The 20,920-nt window shown below is 36.2% G+C and overlaps 1 protein-coding gene across 9 annotated transcripts in view; it reads left to right on the top strand.

The window, feature by feature from the left end:
- The first annotated feature begins 3,911 nt into the window (after window positions 1-3,911).
- The window catches only part of LOC105034517 (uncharacterized), a 53,662-nt gene continuing 36,653 nt past the window's right edge, over window positions 3,912-20,920 (top strand). For 2 of the 9 annotated variants that reach the window (XM_073254507.1, XM_073254520.1), the window contains exons 1-7: window positions 3,917-4,233; window positions 9,971-10,610; window positions 11,080-11,240; window positions 16,134-16,199; window positions 19,406-19,535; window positions 19,640-19,749; window positions 19,859-19,954. In XM_073254507.1, the coding sequence (XP_073110608.1) occupies window positions 10,370-10,610; window positions 11,080-11,240; window positions 16,134-16,199; window positions 19,406-19,535; window positions 19,640-19,749; window positions 19,859-19,954 (804 nt within the window). In that variant the 5' untranslated portion in view covers window positions 3,917-4,233; window positions 9,971-10,369. Of the gene's footprint in view, window positions 4,234-4,324; window positions 4,403-5,116; window positions 5,241-9,970; window positions 10,611-11,079; window positions 11,241-16,133; window positions 16,200-19,405; window positions 19,536-19,639; window positions 19,750-19,858; window positions 19,955-20,920 lie in introns of those variants that run through there. The other 7 variants (XM_073254508.1, XM_073254510.1, XM_073254525.1 and 4 more) reach the window with 7 other exon arrangements.

Here is a 20,920-nt window from a genome sequence, read left to right on the forward strand (position 1 = left end):
TAGGCCCAATTAAACTAATTTAAACTCAATTAAATTAGACTTAATTAGGGTCAATAAAATTTTAATCAAATCAGGAATTGATTAAGTCCAACCCCTGATCAAATCAGGGACCAAACCATCTCGACGATTAGGTCAACTCTTAATCTAATCGGGTCAAACCCAACTGAATCCAATTCAATTGGACTTGATCCAAAAATAATTACTCAATCAAATTGAGTTAATTAGTAATTAAATCACTAATTAAATCTCTCATAAATATTGAGTCCAAATCTGATGGGTAATCGGGCATCAGAATTCATCGATATATAACCCTGATCAAAGAGTCCCAAACCAGTGGGACTCTTGACCCCGGTACCCAAAATGTGTGAGACTCGTGATCAGAGAATCCTGATTCTCGATCATAGAGTTTCAGACACGTAGGACTCATAGTCTACGAGCATTAGGACTCTTCATCACCCATCAGATCAGATAGAAACCTCTAATGTGTGTGATCCCGCAGGTTCGAACCTAAGCCGGTAGCAAAGGAACCAATTCCTGTACTAATCGAAGTGACCATCTAGCAATGGTACCCGATGATCGGATAGGTCGAATAGTCACAATCGCAATACTCAGAACCTACGTGAATATGGTTACTGTATAATTCATCCTTTTGACCTCTGTGTTTAGGATGACTCAGGGTTAAATTGTCAATCCTGATTAGATCATCCGAATCGTGCTCAACTCAAACAGTCCTGTGACTCCTCACAAAGACTACCCTGACTAAGATTTTGCTAAATTGAAACACGACTGTATACAGCTTCTAAACTGGAGTGGTCAATCCCATCTTGACATACGCACCGACAAGTCAAGTACTTGACTACACCCAGCAGCCTTCCGTCACTGAATTAGAAATTCAGGTAGTCCAGTGCCTAAGTGTAGTGAGTTGCTTGCAAATCACCGTGGCGGTCTCAGATCAGAGGGATATTTATACCCATATTCCATCGGAGCAAATCTTGACAGTAGAAATAGCTCCGGAGTCGGTCACGTTCAGTGCAGATGTACCCTCTCACCTGTATGCCATACCAGTGTCTCCACACTCATTGGTTAAGAGGACAACCAACCTATATGGCACACAACGACCTATGCTTGATAAACGTTGTCGTCCTTGGTAACAACGTATCATTTGGTCGCGAACAGATTTAAGAACTAAACAACAAATCCTCCTTTGTCGAGTCTAAATAGTCCTAAGGACTTCACCACAACATAAGAGTTCATTAGAAGATGAAACATTTTGTGATGAAAAATATCAAAATAATTTTTATTAATTCATAATTCATGTACATATACAAAAAAAGAGCACAATCGTCAACAGGATGACGATTAGCTTTGGGATACTATTCCCAACAGGATGATCATCTCTTAGTGTCACACTCCCCTCCACGATTTAGTGTATATAGCAAATCAAGATCGGTTCGAAGTGTAGTGGTAAGAATAGGCTGAATCGAGGGTCCAAACTTTTGTGTTACTCCTACGACCATCCAAAACCACCAAGAGATCATCCTCCATCTTGAGATCAGCCACGACACTCAGTGAATTAGAACCACTCCCTTTTCCTTGCTTCTTCTTCCAAAGCGGACAATCTTGCTTAAAGTGCTCCACTTCATTGTATTTGAAGCATTTAACTTCCTTCTTGTCTTTCCAAGACATAGACCATCCTCTTTGCTTGCTTCTATCCTTTCCTCTTCCAGACCTCTATCCTATGGCCAAGCCCTCTTAGGGAGCTCCTTCTTTGATCAACTTCTCCCTCTGCTCATTGGATGTAAGCACTAAGACAATGTCTTTATAATACAATGTCTCTTTTTCATACAGCAGCATCATCACCAACGGATCATAAGAAGAGGGCAGCGAGCATAGTAAGAGTAAACTCTTGTCCTCCTCATCCATCTTCATCCTAAGATTCATTAGATCATTACTAATCTGGTCGATCTTCAGGATATGCACCATGATATCTCCACCTTCCTACATCTGAAGGCTGTACAATTATTTTTTCAGTACTAACTTGTTGCATTGTTCTTCTTCATGTACATGGTGTGCAATTTCGACCATAACCCCTTGAAAGTTCTCTCTTCTAACACCGAATACAATGTCGAATCCACCAAACAACCTCTAATTGTTACACATGCTCTTTTTTCAAGAGACATCCACTGTCTATTTGTCATACCCTCCGGCTTATCCTCCAACGTCAGATCCAACTCATGTTGGATCAAAAGATCTTCCACCCCAGTCTTCTACAGAAAAAAGGTTCCCTTCTCATCAAACTTCTCAAAGTCGACTTTGATGCTACTTGTGATGGTTGGATCTAGCCACAAATGCAATAATCCACAAAGAAGAACTAAGAGAATACCTTGGAAGTGATGTGTTGCAGATTTTCTATTTGAAGACCTTTTTTGCTTTTGGTTTCTTCCTCCTTTCCATGCGATCTAAAGCTCTAATACTAGATGTTAGAGCACCTTCCCAAGAGCATAGAGACCTGGAACTAGCAAGAATAATCCCAAGAAAGTGGAGGGGGGGGGCGGCAAGAGAGGAGAGACAAATAAGGCAAGTTGCTAGAGTTTGATGGAGGCGATCCAAGCTTGAAACCCTAGGGCATGTAGGGTTTTCCCTTTATAGGTGGTGGCTAGGGTTTTCTCTTCTATAGGAGGCAACTACAAGAGAGAGGAAGAAAAGATGAGGGAGAGATTAGGGAGAAAAAATGGTTCTATTCTCCTTGTAATTAGATTACATCACATATATTTATGTGTACAAATTGGTTTAACCCAAGACCAAACCCAAATAACTCCCATGGCTAACCAATATGTGATGGTACTCATCTAAGCCTATGTACATCCATGTCTTGCATGCTCTCACCTTTATTGGGCCCATACTTAGTCCAAAAGTAGATTAGTCCCTCAAGGTCCATATTTTCTGGGCCTCGAGACCGAGAAGATTGCCTCATCCCTAGGACCCAAATCGGTCCTAGAACTCCCACGAATACTTCATGAACTTCAAACCTTGGCTTTTTTTTTTTGCTATCAAAGGATTGGGAAGACCACACTTGGACCTACAATACATACTATATGCTTTTTTGATACACATCCAGCAATGACCCAATACATATTTATAGCTAAATTGACACATAGTTTACCAAACATAGTATTCATTAGTATACAATAAATGGTCTGTTGATACACATCTAGCAAAATATTAATCCGATGTCTCAATATACACTTTTAGATAAAACAATACATAATTTTTCAGAACATAATACTTATCAGTATATAGCATATGTCAAATGATACATATTAGATGGCTTACTAATACATGCTCTAAGATTTTTTTGATATACATTCAGCAATGACCCAACATGTATCTATAGATAAATTGATACATAGTTTACCAAAATTAATATACACCAGTACACTGTTTATATGAACTTTTAAATGCAATGATCTTGGAAAAGAAGAAAAATTTAGAAGAGAAGAAAGAGACTCGAGGAAGATTTTATGGATAGGAGAGATAACGCGTTAGATTTGGAAGAGGAGAAATAGACTTAGGAGGAAAATCTTATGGATAGGAGAAATGCTTTGATGAGGAAGACAATAGATGGAGAGGTTTGATAAGAAAAAAAATGACATGGATGGTTATGAAAGATCTTTCTTAAATATATATATTTTTTTATTATTTTAGTTATGAAATTAATTAATTTTGTTAATAGAAAAAATTAAATTCTTATTTGATTTTTAGATTCTCCCCTTAACAAGTAAAAAATAATAAAAAAAATGTGGTACCAAACTAAATCCGTTATGATATGGTTTCCGTCCCGTATGATTTTTGTTCGTTGTCCATTCCCTCTGCACGCAAAAACTGTGGCGGAATGTCTCAAACAGCGTCGGCAATTGGCAACCCAGCACAAGAAGGACCGCCTGACGAGCCACTGGTTCTGTGCTGGACGGTTTTGATCTTGAAAGCACGGGTGCGATGCAACCAAGGAAACCCTAGACGAAATCTCTAGACGCAAACGGGGGGAAGTCCGACTTCGCATTCTCCCCACAACAAGGGGAGGAAAATACCCACAACAATCGTGTTATTTACGCCATTCTGTCCATCCCCTTCGGATTTGGGCCACACCATTTAAAACTCATATGGCTGCGATCTGGACGGGGAGACGAAATCGGGAGCAAAAGGGAGGAGCGACAAGGAGTCACGGAATCGAAGGTATCGTCCTCTTCCTCTCTGGAATCATGCTTATCCTGGATATATTTTCTGCTTGTATTCCGTTGTCTCTCTAAACCCCATCCTCTTCCAGTGCTCATCTCGACCCCACGTAGTTGGCGATCGCACCCCACGCTCTTGTTTGTTCTCCGCGAATATATCCGAGCACGAGGTTTCTGAGTTTTTTTTCCCCCTTTTTTTGGATTTTTTTGATGAAATGTTTGTAGAGAATCACTTCATCAAGAATCTCTGAAGGAATCGATTCGAGTTAGTAATGCATGTTTTGGATTGAAGTATCTCTGGCCTGCTCGTGTAATCGCTAGCTTTTATGGGATGATTGATTTTTTTTTTTTTTTTTTATGTTGTTGTTCGGAGATAGAGGATTGAATTTTGGCTCGCATGTGTGCTAATAGAGGAATCAAAGCCGGTGAGAAAAAAGCAATTTTGATCGAGATCGTGTGAAGCACGGAAACTTGATTGGCGCAATGCGAATGGAGCTAGTGCTCAATTCTCTGGTTTTGGCAACAAATAATAACGTTTTGATGAGAAATTTTTATGCTTAACTTAATTTCCTAACTCTTCGTCTAGGTGTACTTTTCCATCAAGCATTAGCAGGGTTTGGGAGCTGTGTTTAAGCGAAGCAAGAAAGCTAGAAAGGACATGGGTAGAAGGTAGAGGTCCTGCCTCTATCCCCCACAACCAGGGGTGGTTTAAGAGAGGGCTTGCATACCACGCATGCAAAGCAAGGGCATAACTGCCTGCCATTCCTTGAAAAAATTTACTAGAGACGTTTCAGTTTTTCCGGTGTCTTTGTGTTGTTGTTTGGGATTCTTGCTGTCGAATCTTGTCAATAAAATTGGTGCTTTGTGGTTCTTGGACTTCTCAGGACGGTGGAGGATGTCACTCTGGATTGAGAGGACTCAAGTCCCAGTTGTTCTTGCTGAGTTTGTAAAATGTAGCTGAGCTTGGGTATCTGTATGCCGTGATTTGGCTTGGTGGTTGAGAAAGAGGTACAAGTAGTAGCTTTAGGGTTGACAATTGCTTAGGTGATAAGATTGGTGACTGAACATTGAACTGTTGTTGATTAGTGGCATGCAAGTATGAAGAGTGCCTCATGAAAAGTCTATGTTAGAGGGGAAGAAGATCGATGGGAAATGTTTGTTTACTACATTTCTTCGCTGTTATCAGAACGGATGCAAAAATGTTTTTATGCCTATTTTGGTGAATGCTACTTGTTGTTTTAAAGGTTTACATGGGCCAGCTTGTGCAATCATATTAGGAAGTTCGTTATAATTTTCTCTCTATTACATGTCTTCAAGAAGTAAGTGATGTGATGACGTGATAGGATGTTTAAATTTGTTTTAATTGATTTAAAATGAGTATGATTTACTTTTGAGGTGGTAGAGGAATTTATTGTAGTTAAGAAAGATCTAATGCAAGTTAAGAAAGATTGAGCACAAAAAGCGGGGCCCAAAGCATAATGTGAGTCCTTATTCTCATGTTCTTATTTATTAATCCTCTTGGGAAAGGACAATGTTGACAAATTTTGCAGGTTTTGATATTTCTTGGCTTTATTTTTTTCTGTTTGCAGGCTGTTATTTTGTGATTACTAACATGTAACATGAAACAAGGTGAAGGAATTGGTGGGCCATCCATAGATAACATTATTTATGAGTTCCCCCATATGTACATATAAATAGTAAATTGATTATATCAAAACCCGTGTTTTTGGTACTGCTTTCAGTATCCATACTGATGCACACCTGGTAAAGTGTTGGCACAGTATGGTTCTTAGTACCAACACTTGGTAAGGGAGGCATACTAGGTATCAGTTCCCTAATGGTATGAGTTGGTAGACATTGGTATGGCACGGTATAGTTCAATATTGCAAACTATGGTTGTTCATTGCAATTTCATGGAGATAATTTAGAAATTTCTAATGAAATCAATTGAAGGATCTTGTGCCTTTTGGTGTTTAATCCATCCTAGAGAATCTTGCAAATTATTACTAGATATTTTAAAAGAGATCTAGTCCTATTGTTCAACCCACTTCTTGATCGAGATGGTAAGACCAATGGATGGACTGTTTGCAGAAGAATTTGTCTATGGAGGGTGCTGCATGTTAATCTTGTTTTCCTATTCTTTTCTTTGAGGTTGTAGAGCTTTCATATGTTCTCTAAAGCACTTTAGATGGTGTCTTAGCATGTTGCATTTGGCCAAAGTAATAGATTTCTTGAATGCTCAGTTTCATTTTTGGATATGCTCCCTGAATTAATTAGATCATTTGCTTTCTTACAATTTTTTTAATTTAGAATCATATTGAAGGATGTCGCACATTCGGGATCATGCATGCAGAAATTAGAATACGCAAATTTTTTAATTTTTAAAAAATATGAACATTGTGGAATAAAATCTGATTTAGATTAAATGCTTTAATCTATCTAACATGCATGAAGTAGATCTAATCTACACACAATAGGATCGATCACATGCTTTTAAGATGCTGAAATTTAAATCAGATTTAAATAAGAATAAAAATCCGAGATCGGATCTCGATATCTTCGTGCGGGTCGATGATCATCGCTGCTGATGATCGTGGTAATCCGATGAGGTCCTTGTCGAGCCGCACACGTGTCCGGTCTCCACGGATTTTCACACGAAGCCCTCGATCCGATCAGAGGCCTGCGTCTTCACCGGGGTGCTAGCTCCCTTATAGAAGACGTCTCTTAATGGCTGATTTGAATCCTTCTCTAGATCTCTCAGGCTCTATAGAAAAGAGAAGAAATACAGGAGGAAGAATATGTGGAGGAGGAAGAAGAAAATTTTTGGAGAAAACCCCTTTTCTCTCTTCCCAAAACCTTAGATGAAAACCCTAGGGATACCTCACGCCTAAGAGGAGACCTTTTCCTCTTTTTCTCTTATGCCAAAAGAAAGTCCACCGCCCATCTTATCTGTTTTCTCACGTTAGAAAATATTCCACGCCCCCTCTTAGAAGTGAATTATTGATAGAAATCTGATTACCATTTATTTCAACACGCAAAACAAAAACCCTTTTTGTTGGCGTCCAAAAAGGTCAGGTTTAAACCTGATTTGGATAAGTAGGATCCTTATCTGATAAGGACATAAATCAAATTAAAACTTATCCTAATATGGCGTGGAGGGGGGGGGGCGTTAAGAGGGCTTGGGCGCTGATTTTCTTCATGCAAAACTTAGATTACCGTGAAGAAAAGGTGTGGCTTTTATGGGCGTGCGCAAGATGGGGCACTAGGGTTTCGTATGGCGCTAGGAAGAGACTCCCAATCAATTGGGACTCCTCTTGGTGCTTCAATTAAACTTAACCAAATCTGATTTGGTTGTACCCAGGAAGAATAGTAAACCTAATCTAATTAGGAATCCAATCTCCTTAATAAAATCTTAATCCAATTAGGAATTAATTGAACCTAAGTTCTGCTCAAATCAGAAATTGATCTCTTTTACAATTGAATTATCTCATAACTCAATCAGGCTTGATCTAATCAAACCCAAATCAATCTAAATTGAATCTAATTCAATTAGATTTGATTTCAGTTTCATTGCTCAATCAAATTGAGCCAATTAGCAATCCAATTGCTAATTAATCTCTTTCAACTCACCAACTCTTAGCCAGTTACTTTGTTGCAACTCGTGCACTGGATTAATCATCAATCACATTGACGATTAGACTTAATAGCGATTCATAATCGCTAATCAACCATCTGTTCGGACAAAGATCTCTTTTGTGTGTGATCTCATAGGTTCTATTCTGTCTGGTAGTGAGATATGCTGTAATCTTTATCACAATATCATCGAAACTCCTTTCGATGGGTTGGAACGATTCCAACTCTATCCATCAAGCGTCATCGATCATCAAGATGACGCTCGATGAGTCTCACGATCCACCAATGATACTTAGCAGTATGTAGTGACAATCCAGCAGAACGAAATATTGAACCTCTAGGTATAGTTATCATGTAGTTCGGTTCTTCTGTCGTGAGTCTTGATAAGATGTAGGTTAAGGATAACTCGTCAAACCTATTCGTCCACCATATGTCGAATTTCAATCGACTCGAGTCCATGTGAAACCTTATAGAAATTCATTTCCATCATTCACCTACCATGGCTATGGATTTTAAGACTCAGCCTCATGAACTGCATAGGACCTCTCTCTATCTATCAGGATTGACAGATCCCATCTTGGTATACATCCTATTCCTACAATGGACCTACTGTAGCCAACATACACCGCAAGATTTTGAATGGCTAGGTAACCAAGTGATTGTGCAGTCAAACTACAGCAACTCCACTGTGAACAGTCGAGACACCGTAGGTCAAAAAACTATCTACACTACTGCAACTTTGAGCAAGTCACCGACGAGTGGGTAGCTATCCTAGTGACTTCTCATATTGGTCATACTCAGTATACTTGATCTTTATAAAACACTTGCACTCTCGCTCCAGTGTTCCTACACTGTTGACTTGAGATTCGTCTACCCATGAAAAGAAACGATTTGTGCACCGATCTATCCAGATCCGTCACCATCCCTATGACGATCTATTGATCGGGAGTATTTAGGAATTAACTACACATGCCTCAAATTCTCAATTTTTGAGAATACATGTCATCATCCGCTAATTCCTCAGATGATTCATGGACACAATTTAAACACAATATGAAGAGAAAAATAATCTAAATTTTATTTATTTCAAAATTCAATTACAAAATTATGCCCCTAGAATGTGTACATTTGTCAGCCAATCTGGTTTGTAGGGCATACATCTAACACATACAACATAGTATAAAGTTCTGTTTGGCATTGCTGTAGGTAGCAGAGCTTTTGTTGGTAGAGCTTTCCTTAATAAAGCTTTTAATAGAAATTATTTGCTGTTTGATAACTACATTTCTAAAGTACTATGGAATTATAACATTTGCTTGGTAACCAACACGAAAGTGCTTGTGGTATAAGGAAGTGATAATAAATGATATTACATAGTACTTCTCAATTATTTAACTATTCATACTATACAAAATTATTATTGTAAAGTTTTAATTCATAAATTATTTGTTTTGATATTTGACCTAAACAATGAATAATAGATTTAAAATTAATTATAAAAATATACCCTTTTTTATAGTATTATTATATTATAACAATATTACTGTGATTTAAGAATATTACATAATTATTTCAGCATATTATAAAAGTATTATGTCATTATATTATTATAGTAAGTAAGTATTATATTGTTATAATATGGTTATGATAATGATATAATAATGATGATAGTAATCTAATATTTTGTTATATTCTACCATATTGCTATTATGTTGTACTATCAAAACTATTATTATAGGATTGTTGACTTACAGATTATTTTTAAATTAATTTGTTTAGAAAATTCCATCATTGAGATTCAATGGGGTTTCTTGGGCCAAATTTTTGCTTAAAAAAAGGCTTCCTAACACAATGTAAGTAGAGCTTTTGCCCAAAAGCTCCAAATCGGATCATTTCCTTAGTAGATCTTTTTTAGCATTTGGAGGTGCTAGCAAGTTATTTCAACATTTTTACTAGACATGTCAAAATCATCCAAATGGCTTTTGATCCTTCAAGAGTGCTTTTTGGCCCTCCAAAATTAGTGCTAAATGGGCTTGTCTTGTTTATTCTTCTGAGTATTTGAAAACTTGTCTTGGCCTTTTCTTTTGATCAACATTTTCCTATTGCAGGATTGATGCTTCCCACGGACTTGAACTTGGGGCATAGTCACAGTCGATCTACTTCATAGGCCTTTTCTGTTATGTCTTGTTTAGTTTTGAGGTTCTCTTGACCATTGTATATCATGGGACACATTTCATTTGAAACATTCCATGTTGTACATATGTATGTAAAGCTACAGTCGTGGTAGTATCATGTATTTCAGCATCTCAACTTTGTTGGCACTCTAATATTTTGTATGTGAACCAAGATTGTGTTTTATCTGCATGCTTTCTTACCGAATTTGTGACAGCTTTCATCAAAACTCGTAGATGTAATTTCGATTTTACGCGGGACGGAGAACCAACTTGCCATTAGTCTTCGATTCTTGATCACCTGAAAATTTGGAAATTCTGGTTGTTTTCTGATCAATGGAGAGCTTAGCACAGCTGGAAGCCTTGTGTGAAAGGCTTTACACTACTCAGGATTCAGCCGAACGAGCACATGTTGAGAGCACCTTGAAATGCTTTTCTGTGAACACTGATTACATTTCACAGTGCCAATACATTTTGGACAATGCTTTGACTCCTTATGCTCGGATGCTGGCTAGTTCAAGCTTGTTGAAGCAAGTGACAGAGCACAGCCTTTCTTTGCAGTTGCGACTTGATATCTGTAATGTTCTTTATTCTGATCTATATTAACAATTTAACATGCACATAGAATTAATGTTTACAAATAAATAGGCTTTTATTTTTTTTTTAAATTTCTGGCCAGGTTCAGTTCGATTGATTTACTTTATTTCCTTTTCCACATTCTGGTTTAGTTGCTTGTATTGTATGTTCTTTATGACATTATTTACAATCTGTTGCTTAACTGTTTAAATGGGACATGAAAATTTTCACCTTATTGTTGTTGCAATTGTATATTTTGTTCTGCACATGATTAAATTGCTAATAGCATTATCTTGCTTTTGGCAGATATAATGAAGCCTGTAAAATTAATTTGTTATCTAATTATCCTTTCATCTAGTTTTTTAATCATGCTTTTGTCTTGTACCACCATTATATATTGTGCATGTAGACATGCTTTTGCTACTTCTCTTGCACTATTTGAAATTGACTTATTTGTGATTTGTATGTAGGGAATTATGTGATAAACTATCTAGCGACTAGAGGACTTGAACTGCAGACTTTTGTTATTGGATCTCTGATTCAACTATTGTGTCGAATTACAAAATTTGGGTGGTTTGATGATGACAGATTCAGAGAGGTTGTTAAGGAGGCAACAAACTTCTTAAGTCAGGTACATGCTATCTTATAATCAGAATTAGTTTTCTGTGTCTTTTTGTACATTCATGACCTTTGAATAAATGGAGGTATGGAGCAACATAGGTGTCTACCATCTCTAATATTTGTTGATGCATGTTTGTTAATGTCACAGCAACTTCACCATGCTTTCTTGAAGCTTCTCCCATTCTAATTTCACTTTGCAAGATACTTTATCTTTTCCTCTGTCAAGTAATTGGCTTCTGGCGGTTAGAGACCAACTCTGACATGAAGTGAGCAGAGTTTGAATTATGCTGCGCATTGGTGACTAGAAGATCATGATAAACTTCGCCAAAATCTTATTCTTTTAATTTTTTAGAAGTAATTTTTATCTTCTTATTGGTTCCTTTTGTTGTTAACTCTTTTTAGCCTGGAGTTGTATGCCTTTGCTTTTTGCTTGGTCAACCTTTTTCTAAGTCTAGAAACTAACCTGCTCATGCTAGAGAACCTACTTTCAGTCATCAGAGATGAGCAAGCATACTACTGTCATGAACATGGCAAATGCCTTAGCCTAGAATTGTGCAACAGCTGCTTTCTCATTGCCAAGTCCTCCGTCCAAGCCTAGAGCTTAGCATGTGATACCGAAATAGACAGAAGCATGCATCCCTGACAAAGACATTTTAGGAAATTTGTCTTGTAGCACACAGGGGTCTTAGGAGGCTCAGGGCTAAACTTGCTGAAATCTCTGGTTCAGACTGAATTTTTATTGAAAGTGAACTAGCAAAAGTGATGCTCCTAAAAAGAAAGGTAAAAATCTAACAGATGGAATGCACCTAACTTCAGCGTTATGAATCTAGGGCTTAAAGCGGTCTTTGTGAGACTTGAGAATTTTTTAAAGCCTAGTGCTGATTGGAGTTTCTCTAAAAAAATATAGATCAGCTTGTTTGTGAACTAAGAAAATTTATTCTGGTGATATGAAGAATATGCATGATCATAGGAAAGAATTTTCACCTTTGGTTTATGGGAAATTGATTATAACCCCCGAAAAATGACATCTGTCTGTAAAAGGAGCCGTGAAGGAAGAGAAACTATGTTACTAGGATTTGCTTTGGAGAATTGTTCAGTTGTAAGCCTTAAAACTCTGAAGCTACATTTGGTTTGCACTATTCCGATTCCATTTTTTTGGCACAAGGAGTTTACAGAGAAGGAATGGAAATTCCATGTAATCTTTAATTCAGCTTATAATTAGAACGAGATTAATATGTATTGGTTTTTTGAATATATCCACGACCAAATAATAAAAACAAATTTTTTAAATAACAACCAATATAATGGTTTGGAGGCTGCCTAATATAATGGATTTCTAAATTTTCTATTTTTTAACTTTAGTTTTAATATTTTATGTTTTTTGTTGCATTTATCCTGATGAGCTTCTGTAAAATATTTTTTACTTCTGTTTTGTGTTTGCATAAGTTATATTTTTGACTCAATTATTGTTTGTATATTTTGAGGAAGGGCCTTGGTGCAACTGTTAGGTTGCTCCATTTGTAACTTGGGGGTCACAGGTTCAAAACACAAAAACACCCTCTCTACATTCTTTTTTTTTTTTTGGTTAGGTTACTTCTATTGTTTGCATTTTTAACACACATATTATTTCATTTCTTTTTATTTTTAGTATTTAATATAACACACATTTTATATGCTCTTTTCAATTATTATTCCTTGTTGTTTCATTTATGATTATATGTACATAATGGACTTCTAAAAGTTGCTGTTCTATATACTGGCCCCTTTTTGTTTTCAGTTTTCATCCTAATGTAGTGATTTTTCTAAATGCAAATGTTTGACCAAATCATTATTTTCATTTTGCTGCTAATTAATTCATACCAAATACATGAGTCAACCTCATTTTATGCCATAAATCCTACTAATAGTTAATGCCAAAGTGATATATTCATTCCCAATCCTAAGGAATGATCATTCCAACCATTCAAGTGTCAATTGCAGTTCCTTTATCTAAGATAATGATAATTTAAAGAAAATATGATTTTGTCTCTTCTTGTACAAACCAAATATTGGATTGCCCAAACCTGGAATTCATATCCCATGCGAACCTTTATTTTGTGAACCAATTGTAGCACACATCTTTCAATCTATGGGGTCATGACACAAATATGAGGAACTCATAAGTTTGGTTCAAAATATCTTCGTCCTTTTCCCCCAATGTTAAGAGGTGATAATGTCTTATGGTTACAAACTTTTCCAAATTGCAAAATTTGCATTGTACAAAACCTGTTTACAAAGCCAAAAGAATCAATTAAAAACACAATCCTAATTACTTTTTGCCTTCCTAATTCAATTTGTAACTGAAGATTTACAAAGATCCTACTAAATAATGAAAAAAAAATCCTACCAATTATGTAGCCTATACAGGTAGTTAAAAATGTAAGAAAATTGAAATAAAAATACTTAAACTACCATTGGTTATACTCAAATTAAGAAGCGAAACATCAAGTGGTCAAAGAGTGCTTCTGCATCAAACGTCTTATCCTCAAGCTGAGTAACATTGGAATCTGCTTGCTCATTGCAAATACACCTTCCACCGGACCTATATTTTAACCTAGTTGCACTGGGGATCACTGTTTAATCATTGGTCAATGAAATGTTCAAAAGGTTTATGTGTGATCCAATCTTACTGATTTTACCAAGGAAGTTGCTTTTTTCGTAAATCATAAGGCAATTTGTTAATGGATAAAATTGCACTATTGGTAGACATACACATATTTGAACAGTTAAGCTTACTGTTTGTTTAGTATTTTATTTTATATAAAGCAATAAGAAGCAGCTTGCTACTCTAAACTGTTGCTTGATCCCCATGATCTTGTCAAAAACCATAAAATTGAGCGGCCTTTCCTCCCCTTGTCGCATCTGCTCTCTGTAAGCTATTCTTGGTCCTCCATTGATGCCATGAGGAAACCTTTGCATTAATTTGTGCTTCTAAGTTAAGACCTTCAGTATGAATACCTCGCAATCAATTTAACAACTAAAGTGGGCAAATAATGAAGAAAATTTATATTAGAAATGGCTAAGTCAATAATCTTTTTCGTTCACAATATTCAATATTTTATTTGCACATACCAAATTAGGGAATTTAGACCAAAAGCCAATTTCTTTTTAAGGATCATGCGGAACATGAGATAATATTGCGTACCCTGGTGCCTCATCCTACACTTGGCAAGTATCCAAGGTAGAGAAGTATAATGCACTATGTAGTAAATATATGAACTAATTGAAGAATTCCTTTGAGGATAGAAATAATTTTTGGAAGCGCTTAGAAGGTTTTCCACTTTAGACTGCCTTGGCATTTTTCATGTCCAATATAACCAACATAATACCTAATTTCTCTTCCTTTTTTCGGGCCTCCAGACAGGGGACCTTTTCCTGAGCAATCTTAAATTCATGAGCCAGTGTTTTTGTCTGAGGATGACTTGCTCTTCTAATTATAGTTTTAAGATAATTAACAAAACCTTTTGGCAGAATCTAGTGTGTTTAAGACCACTAGTGCCTTTGGGTGTGTACCCTTTTTTAAAGCAAGGACAGTATAAAGTGTCCCTTGTTTATCTCAGTTGAGAACTGAATAGAATGTATTTTTCTGTGGAGAAAGTCCTCTTTAATGATCAAACATTAGTTGCATAAAAGGGGGCATGAAGGCCAATCTAGTCTTGAAGCTACCCAATTTGGCACACTGCATAGAATATTTGGGTAGCCCCTGCAAATGGGATTTGATCTTATTCGTAATCTGAAACTCGCAGGCTAGCTATCTTACTAAACTGAGGCACATGCTCCATGTAATGTCTCATCCTGTTTTGCCAAAACATGTTCTCTTGTTATTTTGTACTTCTTATTTATCATACTATTCTGTTGCATTTGCTTGATCTTCACAGGTACTGTGCTGGATAGTTGGTTCAGTTGAGGTCAAAGATCTTGGTGAGGAAAAGGGGCTTGAATTGTTTCTTTATGGGATGGTAAAAGGGAGAGGAAGATCTTATGATGACTTTGGTGATCATTTTGATGAAAAGTATGAATGATCTTGTTGTTAGAGTGGTGGTGACTCTAGTGGCTAAGGGTTATAAAATCTTTGCTTGATTTGTTAACTTTCATTATTGCCTCGAGCCATATTTCAGCATTTTCAATTTTACTCCAAATGCTGAAGATGCCAACTGTTTGAGTTGGCAAAGTTGCAGGATGTTGGATACGAGTGACCTGGGTGCAATCCTGCCCTTGACCCAATTTTGGATCGGCTTCTATTTGTCGTATTTCTCAACAAAAAAAAAAAAAAATAGTTCCTCTCTTTCAATGCTTCTGCCGTGGGATCAATGACAAAATTATACTTTACATACCCATTTGAATTCCTTTCTTTCTGACTGCTTTAGAAGATTCCTTTATAATTAAGAAAAGAATCATCAGCAGATCTTTTTTTCTGATTCCACTGAATTTTGATATATAAAGAAGTTTTGCATTCTTCTGCTGTAAACTAATGTTCATATGGAAATCGCAATGGTTGTGAGAGATTTAGATCATAATGTTTTGTTGGAAAAATCTAATAAGTTCAGTTTTCTAGGCTCTCAACTCATTTTTGATGATGACGATGATAATGATGCTACTCCTTATAATGTATTATAATCCGATATACTGTGGACAAATGCAGCTGTTTCTTCAAAGCATGTGTTCATTACTAAGCAATTTGATGTTTATATTGCTTTCAATGATTTCTGTCATCATAATGTTCTAGAATTTACCATGTCTCACCTTGTGATAGCCTCTTTTATTTGTTTAATACAGGGTATAATTGTTATTATAAGTTTGCATAAGTCTATCATTTGCTGCTTCACTGCTAATTGTGATGCATCAACTAATGTCTATTTTTCAGGCAACTCCAGATCATTACTCCATTGGTTTGAAGATACTAAATCAACTTGTATCTGAGATGAATCAGGTTCCTTTTTGTCTAGGATTTTCTAATCCTAGCTTGTTTTTCTTCGCATGCAAAAACTGGGCATGGCTGTCCTTAAAATATAAAACTCATAATTACATTCTGAAACTTAATTTAGATGATTGTTATACATTTTCTCAGCAATGTGAGTTTATCCTGAAATTATTGGCATTATAAACTCTTTTCTTATGTTTGGTTTTCATGGAATATCAGGTTAAATAAAATGCTAGACATGGCTGTGGTTCTTTTCTCATGTTATCTGTTCTTGAAAAATGGTAGTACATGGTTAGACACTATGGAATAATATGCATCAACATATTTTCATTTGCATCCCTGTGATAGAAAACATCCGAATAGACTTGAGCAAGGTTTTAAATCCCGTGGTATGGGGTGTCCAAGTTTCTATATGGAACACGATGCCGCACTGTCCTGCCTAGTCCCAATAACAGTCCTGGTCAAGAGTCCCGTATGTACCCTCCGTCTCTCTCCCCTTCTTTCCTTTTTTTTTTTTACTTTTTCTTCTTTCTTTCTTGATCTTCTTTCTTTACTTTCTTCTTTCTTTCCTCCCTTTTTCCTTGCCTTCCTTGCTTTCCTTTTCTTCTTCTTTGTTTTCCTTATCCCTTCCTATGCTTCTTTCTTTCCTTTTTCTTTTTTCTCTTTCCTTTCTTCCTTCTTTCCTTCCTCTCATTCGTCTTCTCCCTTTTTTTTTCCTTTTTCTTTTTCTTTCTTCTTACTTCTCATTTTCTTCATTTTTCTTTCCTTTTTCCTTCTTCTTTCTCCACACAGATGAGTTTTGGAGTCTAGACCCCATCTTGGTCCCATTTTCTTATAGGAATGGGATGGGACAGCTGGGATGCCACCCGTCTCATTGGGACTTAAAAATTGGACTTGAGATGTGATAGTAGACTTGTTGAAGTTTTAATGACTTTCAGAAGCGCTACCATTTGAAAGTTCATCTTTTTATATGTTCCTTTGTATTGATTATAGTATACCTATAGTTTCTAATTTAAGCTTGAAAGAATAGTATATAGAGATTAAAATATACATTTTGTTTACATAGAATTTATGGTTATGTAAAGAATTGTATATAGAGATGGTCTTTTTCTCCTTGTTGTATTTCCTTGTTCAGACTGTTTTTGAATCATCCAAACCATTAATTGGCAACTAAATGATTAACTCAATTTGCGTACTTTCTAATCCATCTGGATTATCAGAAATACAAGTCTAATTCGAGTTTTCAAGATTTTAAGCACTATCTTGTCCTTACAATGTTTAAAATAATTTTCATTATAATGATTTTAGTGGTCTACATGACCTTTTGTGCATGTATACTGGGCTTTTGAATAGCAATTGCAACTAAGGGGGTGTTTTGTTCCCCATAAGTGAAGGGAATTTAGATTGGAAAAGCAATTTCCATGTTTTTGGTGGGAGTAGTCAACATGGTGGTCAATTTATTCGTCGACTTCCAAAATAAGTGCCAAAATCTTTTCGTTTGGGTGTGGTCCGAAGTCACTTTGGGCAATTGACGACCTTCATATCCAACCACCTATGGTGAACCAAACATGCTCTAAGCCATTATCTTATCCTAACAATTGCTCCATAATGGAAGTAATGGCCATTGTTCATGTGCATAAATAATATTTTTTGAAATTTAAAACTATGTGCTAGCTGAAAATAATTATTTGTTTGGTGAACAATGATTTGACCAAGTAAGGTTGCTTGGGCGCAGTGGTGAGGTTGCTCCATTGTGACCTGGAAATCATGGGTTGGAAACATGGAAACAACCTCTCCATATGCCGGGTTGAGTCAGCATTCATCTAGCCCTCTCTAGGACTTGCAATGGTAGGAGTCCCTTTTGTTAGTTGAGATTACTTTTAATTATTGTCTTTTGTGTTTTGTTATGGTGGAAATAAGAAACTATTATAAGTTGTTATTTTTTGCCTACATAAAAGAATTCATGGTTGAAGTGCATGATAATGTTGTTACTTTATTATAGTGGAATCTAATCCTTTAAGAAGAGGTCCATTACTTGGGTATTTGGTGAGCATTCTTAACTCTAATGGACTTCTCTTTTCCCTCCCTTCATTGCTTAAGATCCCACACTCTCTCTTTCTCTCTCTCTCTCTCTCTGTTAATCCATTTATCTATCTAAACCTCCAAATTATGAGGGTCTCATCACTATGCCATCTTCATTCTTCAAGTAATCCCTCTTTGTCGTCTTGGGCTAAATTCCACTTCCTCCTTGGGCTTTCCACTTTGGCTCACTCCTTTTTTGGTGCAACAATGTGACAAATGAAGAGAGAGAATTGGTTGGAGTGAGGTTGACATTGGAGGGGGGAGGGTTGTGAGAGTGAGTGAGAGAGGACCAGGGGGTGCAATTCAAAATTTAAGGGAGAAAGGATGGGAAGGAGAACAAAGGGGTGTCAAAATTATTTAATTCTGATTTACTGTAATTTTGGATAAGGATAGCATATCGAAAAAGTGGCATTAATTGCTATAAGAGATGGATATAATTGCCTAAATTGTTTCAAAAACCAACTAAGCTTTTGGATGGCTAAAATGAGGACATATATGGAGTTAAGTAAGCTGCTTACCTCTTTTTATGAGCTGGATTAAGACTTAGAGTAGGTAGATAAGTTCATGCCTAGATTTCTCGATCTTCACATGCCTACACCTTTTGCTTTTCAATTTTTTTGGCCATATGGCTTGATTTGGTCAATCTAGGGTTGGCCTTGGTGCAATATTAAGGTTGTTTCATTATGACCTGAATCATAGGTTCAAAACATAGAAACAGCCTTTCTACAAACAGGGGTACGGTTGCATGCATCTAACCCTCCCTAGACCTCCCAATGGTGGGAGCCTCGTACACTGGGACAATCTTTTCTATGCCTATATTTGTTAAATCTTTTTGGTCAATCATCTAAAAATGTAGTCGTATTTGTTAAATTTTATCCATGCAGCTGTAATAGCAATACTAGAAATCTATTAGTTTTCTGTGCATATAGGGATTGAGATCAATAATTTTATCAAGGATGTAGAGTTCGAATAGCTAGCTAGTGTTGGAATTTGTTACATGTCAAGCTTCACCGACTCATAAATGATATTATGCTACTTTTTAACTTGTTATCTGTAATTAATTGAAGTATATAATATCTATGTAAATAATTTTGTGCTAGCTTCTTCACCATCTTGATTCTTTACTTTGGCAGCCAAACCCTGGATTTCCTCTGACACAACACCGTAGGGTTGCCTGCTCTTTTAGGGATCAGTCATTATTTCAGATATTCCAAATATCTCTGACTTCATTGCGTCAACTTAAAAATGACGGAAACATGCAAGGTTTTGTTCTACTTTTTATTTATTGGAGATTTTCATACCATGTGGTTTGTTTCCTTATGCATTTAATATTACTTCTTTAATTTCTCTATTCCATGCTTATGCAGTGTCTAATGTGTTAAGGCAGCTCACTCTTTCTCTTTCGCTGAGGTGCTTGTCTTTTGATTTTGTTGGGACTTCATTAGATGAAAGCTCTGAAGAGTTTGGTACTGTTCAGGTATCATATTGCTTCTCTCACATACATTTGATCTCTTGCATTAATAAGCCTCATTTCATTCCTTATGTTGCTTTGGCCATGGTTTATATATATCATCTGATTCTTGCAGATCCCATCTTCCTGGAGACCAGTCTTGCAAGATCCATCAACTGTTCAGATTTTCTTTGATTACTATAAAATTACAGAGCCTCCACTTTCAAAAGAGGTATATGTGTGAAAAGCCTATCTCGTATTTGCTTATTCTACAGTTATCATGTCTTACTGTTTCATTCTTGTAATCGGTTTGCTTTGTAGTGTAACCATATGACCCTCCTCAATAGGCAACTTCTTCTACCAATTTTAGATTTCTGAAGACTTTATGTGTGAAACCGTTATGTAATGCCATTGATCTACCTATTTTTGGCATTTTTTTTGCCTGCAACTGTTCATAAAATCTAAGTAATGAAATCTGAAAAGTACTTCTCCTTGATGTGCATGATGAGAATCTTAGGCATGTGTTATACTTATATTAGTATCTATAGTTCCTGAGTTTCATTATTTTGAATTGTACTAAGGTAGTCACTATTTGCTGCATTTTATTGTTTGCTGACCTCTTCCATTTTTAAATTACTGTTAACATAATAGCGATTGGCTTGATATGTTTTGTATATCTTGGCTTTTCTCTATAACACGATCTCCTTAATCATCTCCATTGATGCAAATTTCTACCGGTTTAAAAGTTTTTTATTTGACTCCTTTGTTTTCTAAATAATTTTTTAAAGTAGAATGATTATGCTGAAATGCAAGCCCTTTGATTTAGCATGACTGATGGTTTTTGAGAATCCAAATCCATCGAAATTTCTCAGTTCATAGTTGTCTTAGGATTCATAGATTATGGTTGCTGGTATGCCTCTTTGATGAATAATTCCTGCTATGAATTTTTATTAATTTTTTCCGTAAATCAGCTCATGCTTTATAACTGACAGCTTCTCATTCATTGGTAAGATGCCTCCCTCACAATTTTCATCTTGTTTCTAGTGTTTTTTTTTTTTTTTGGTTTTAGATGATGATCTGTGGTCTAGATGGTCTGTCATATTATTTAGACTAATGGGATTCATAGTCATATGCTCCTAATAAGATTCTAGTATAATTGAAGATAATTGTTCTTCAATCTAAGATGAGTGCAAGAGTT

The sequence above is a fragment of the Elaeis guineensis genome, chromosome 1, assembly GCF_000442705.2.
Source record: "Elaeis guineensis isolate ETL-2024a chromosome 1, EG11, whole genome shotgun sequence".
NCBI classification, from domain to species: Eukaryota; Viridiplantae; Streptophyta; class Magnoliopsida; order Arecales; family Arecaceae; genus Elaeis; species Elaeis guineensis.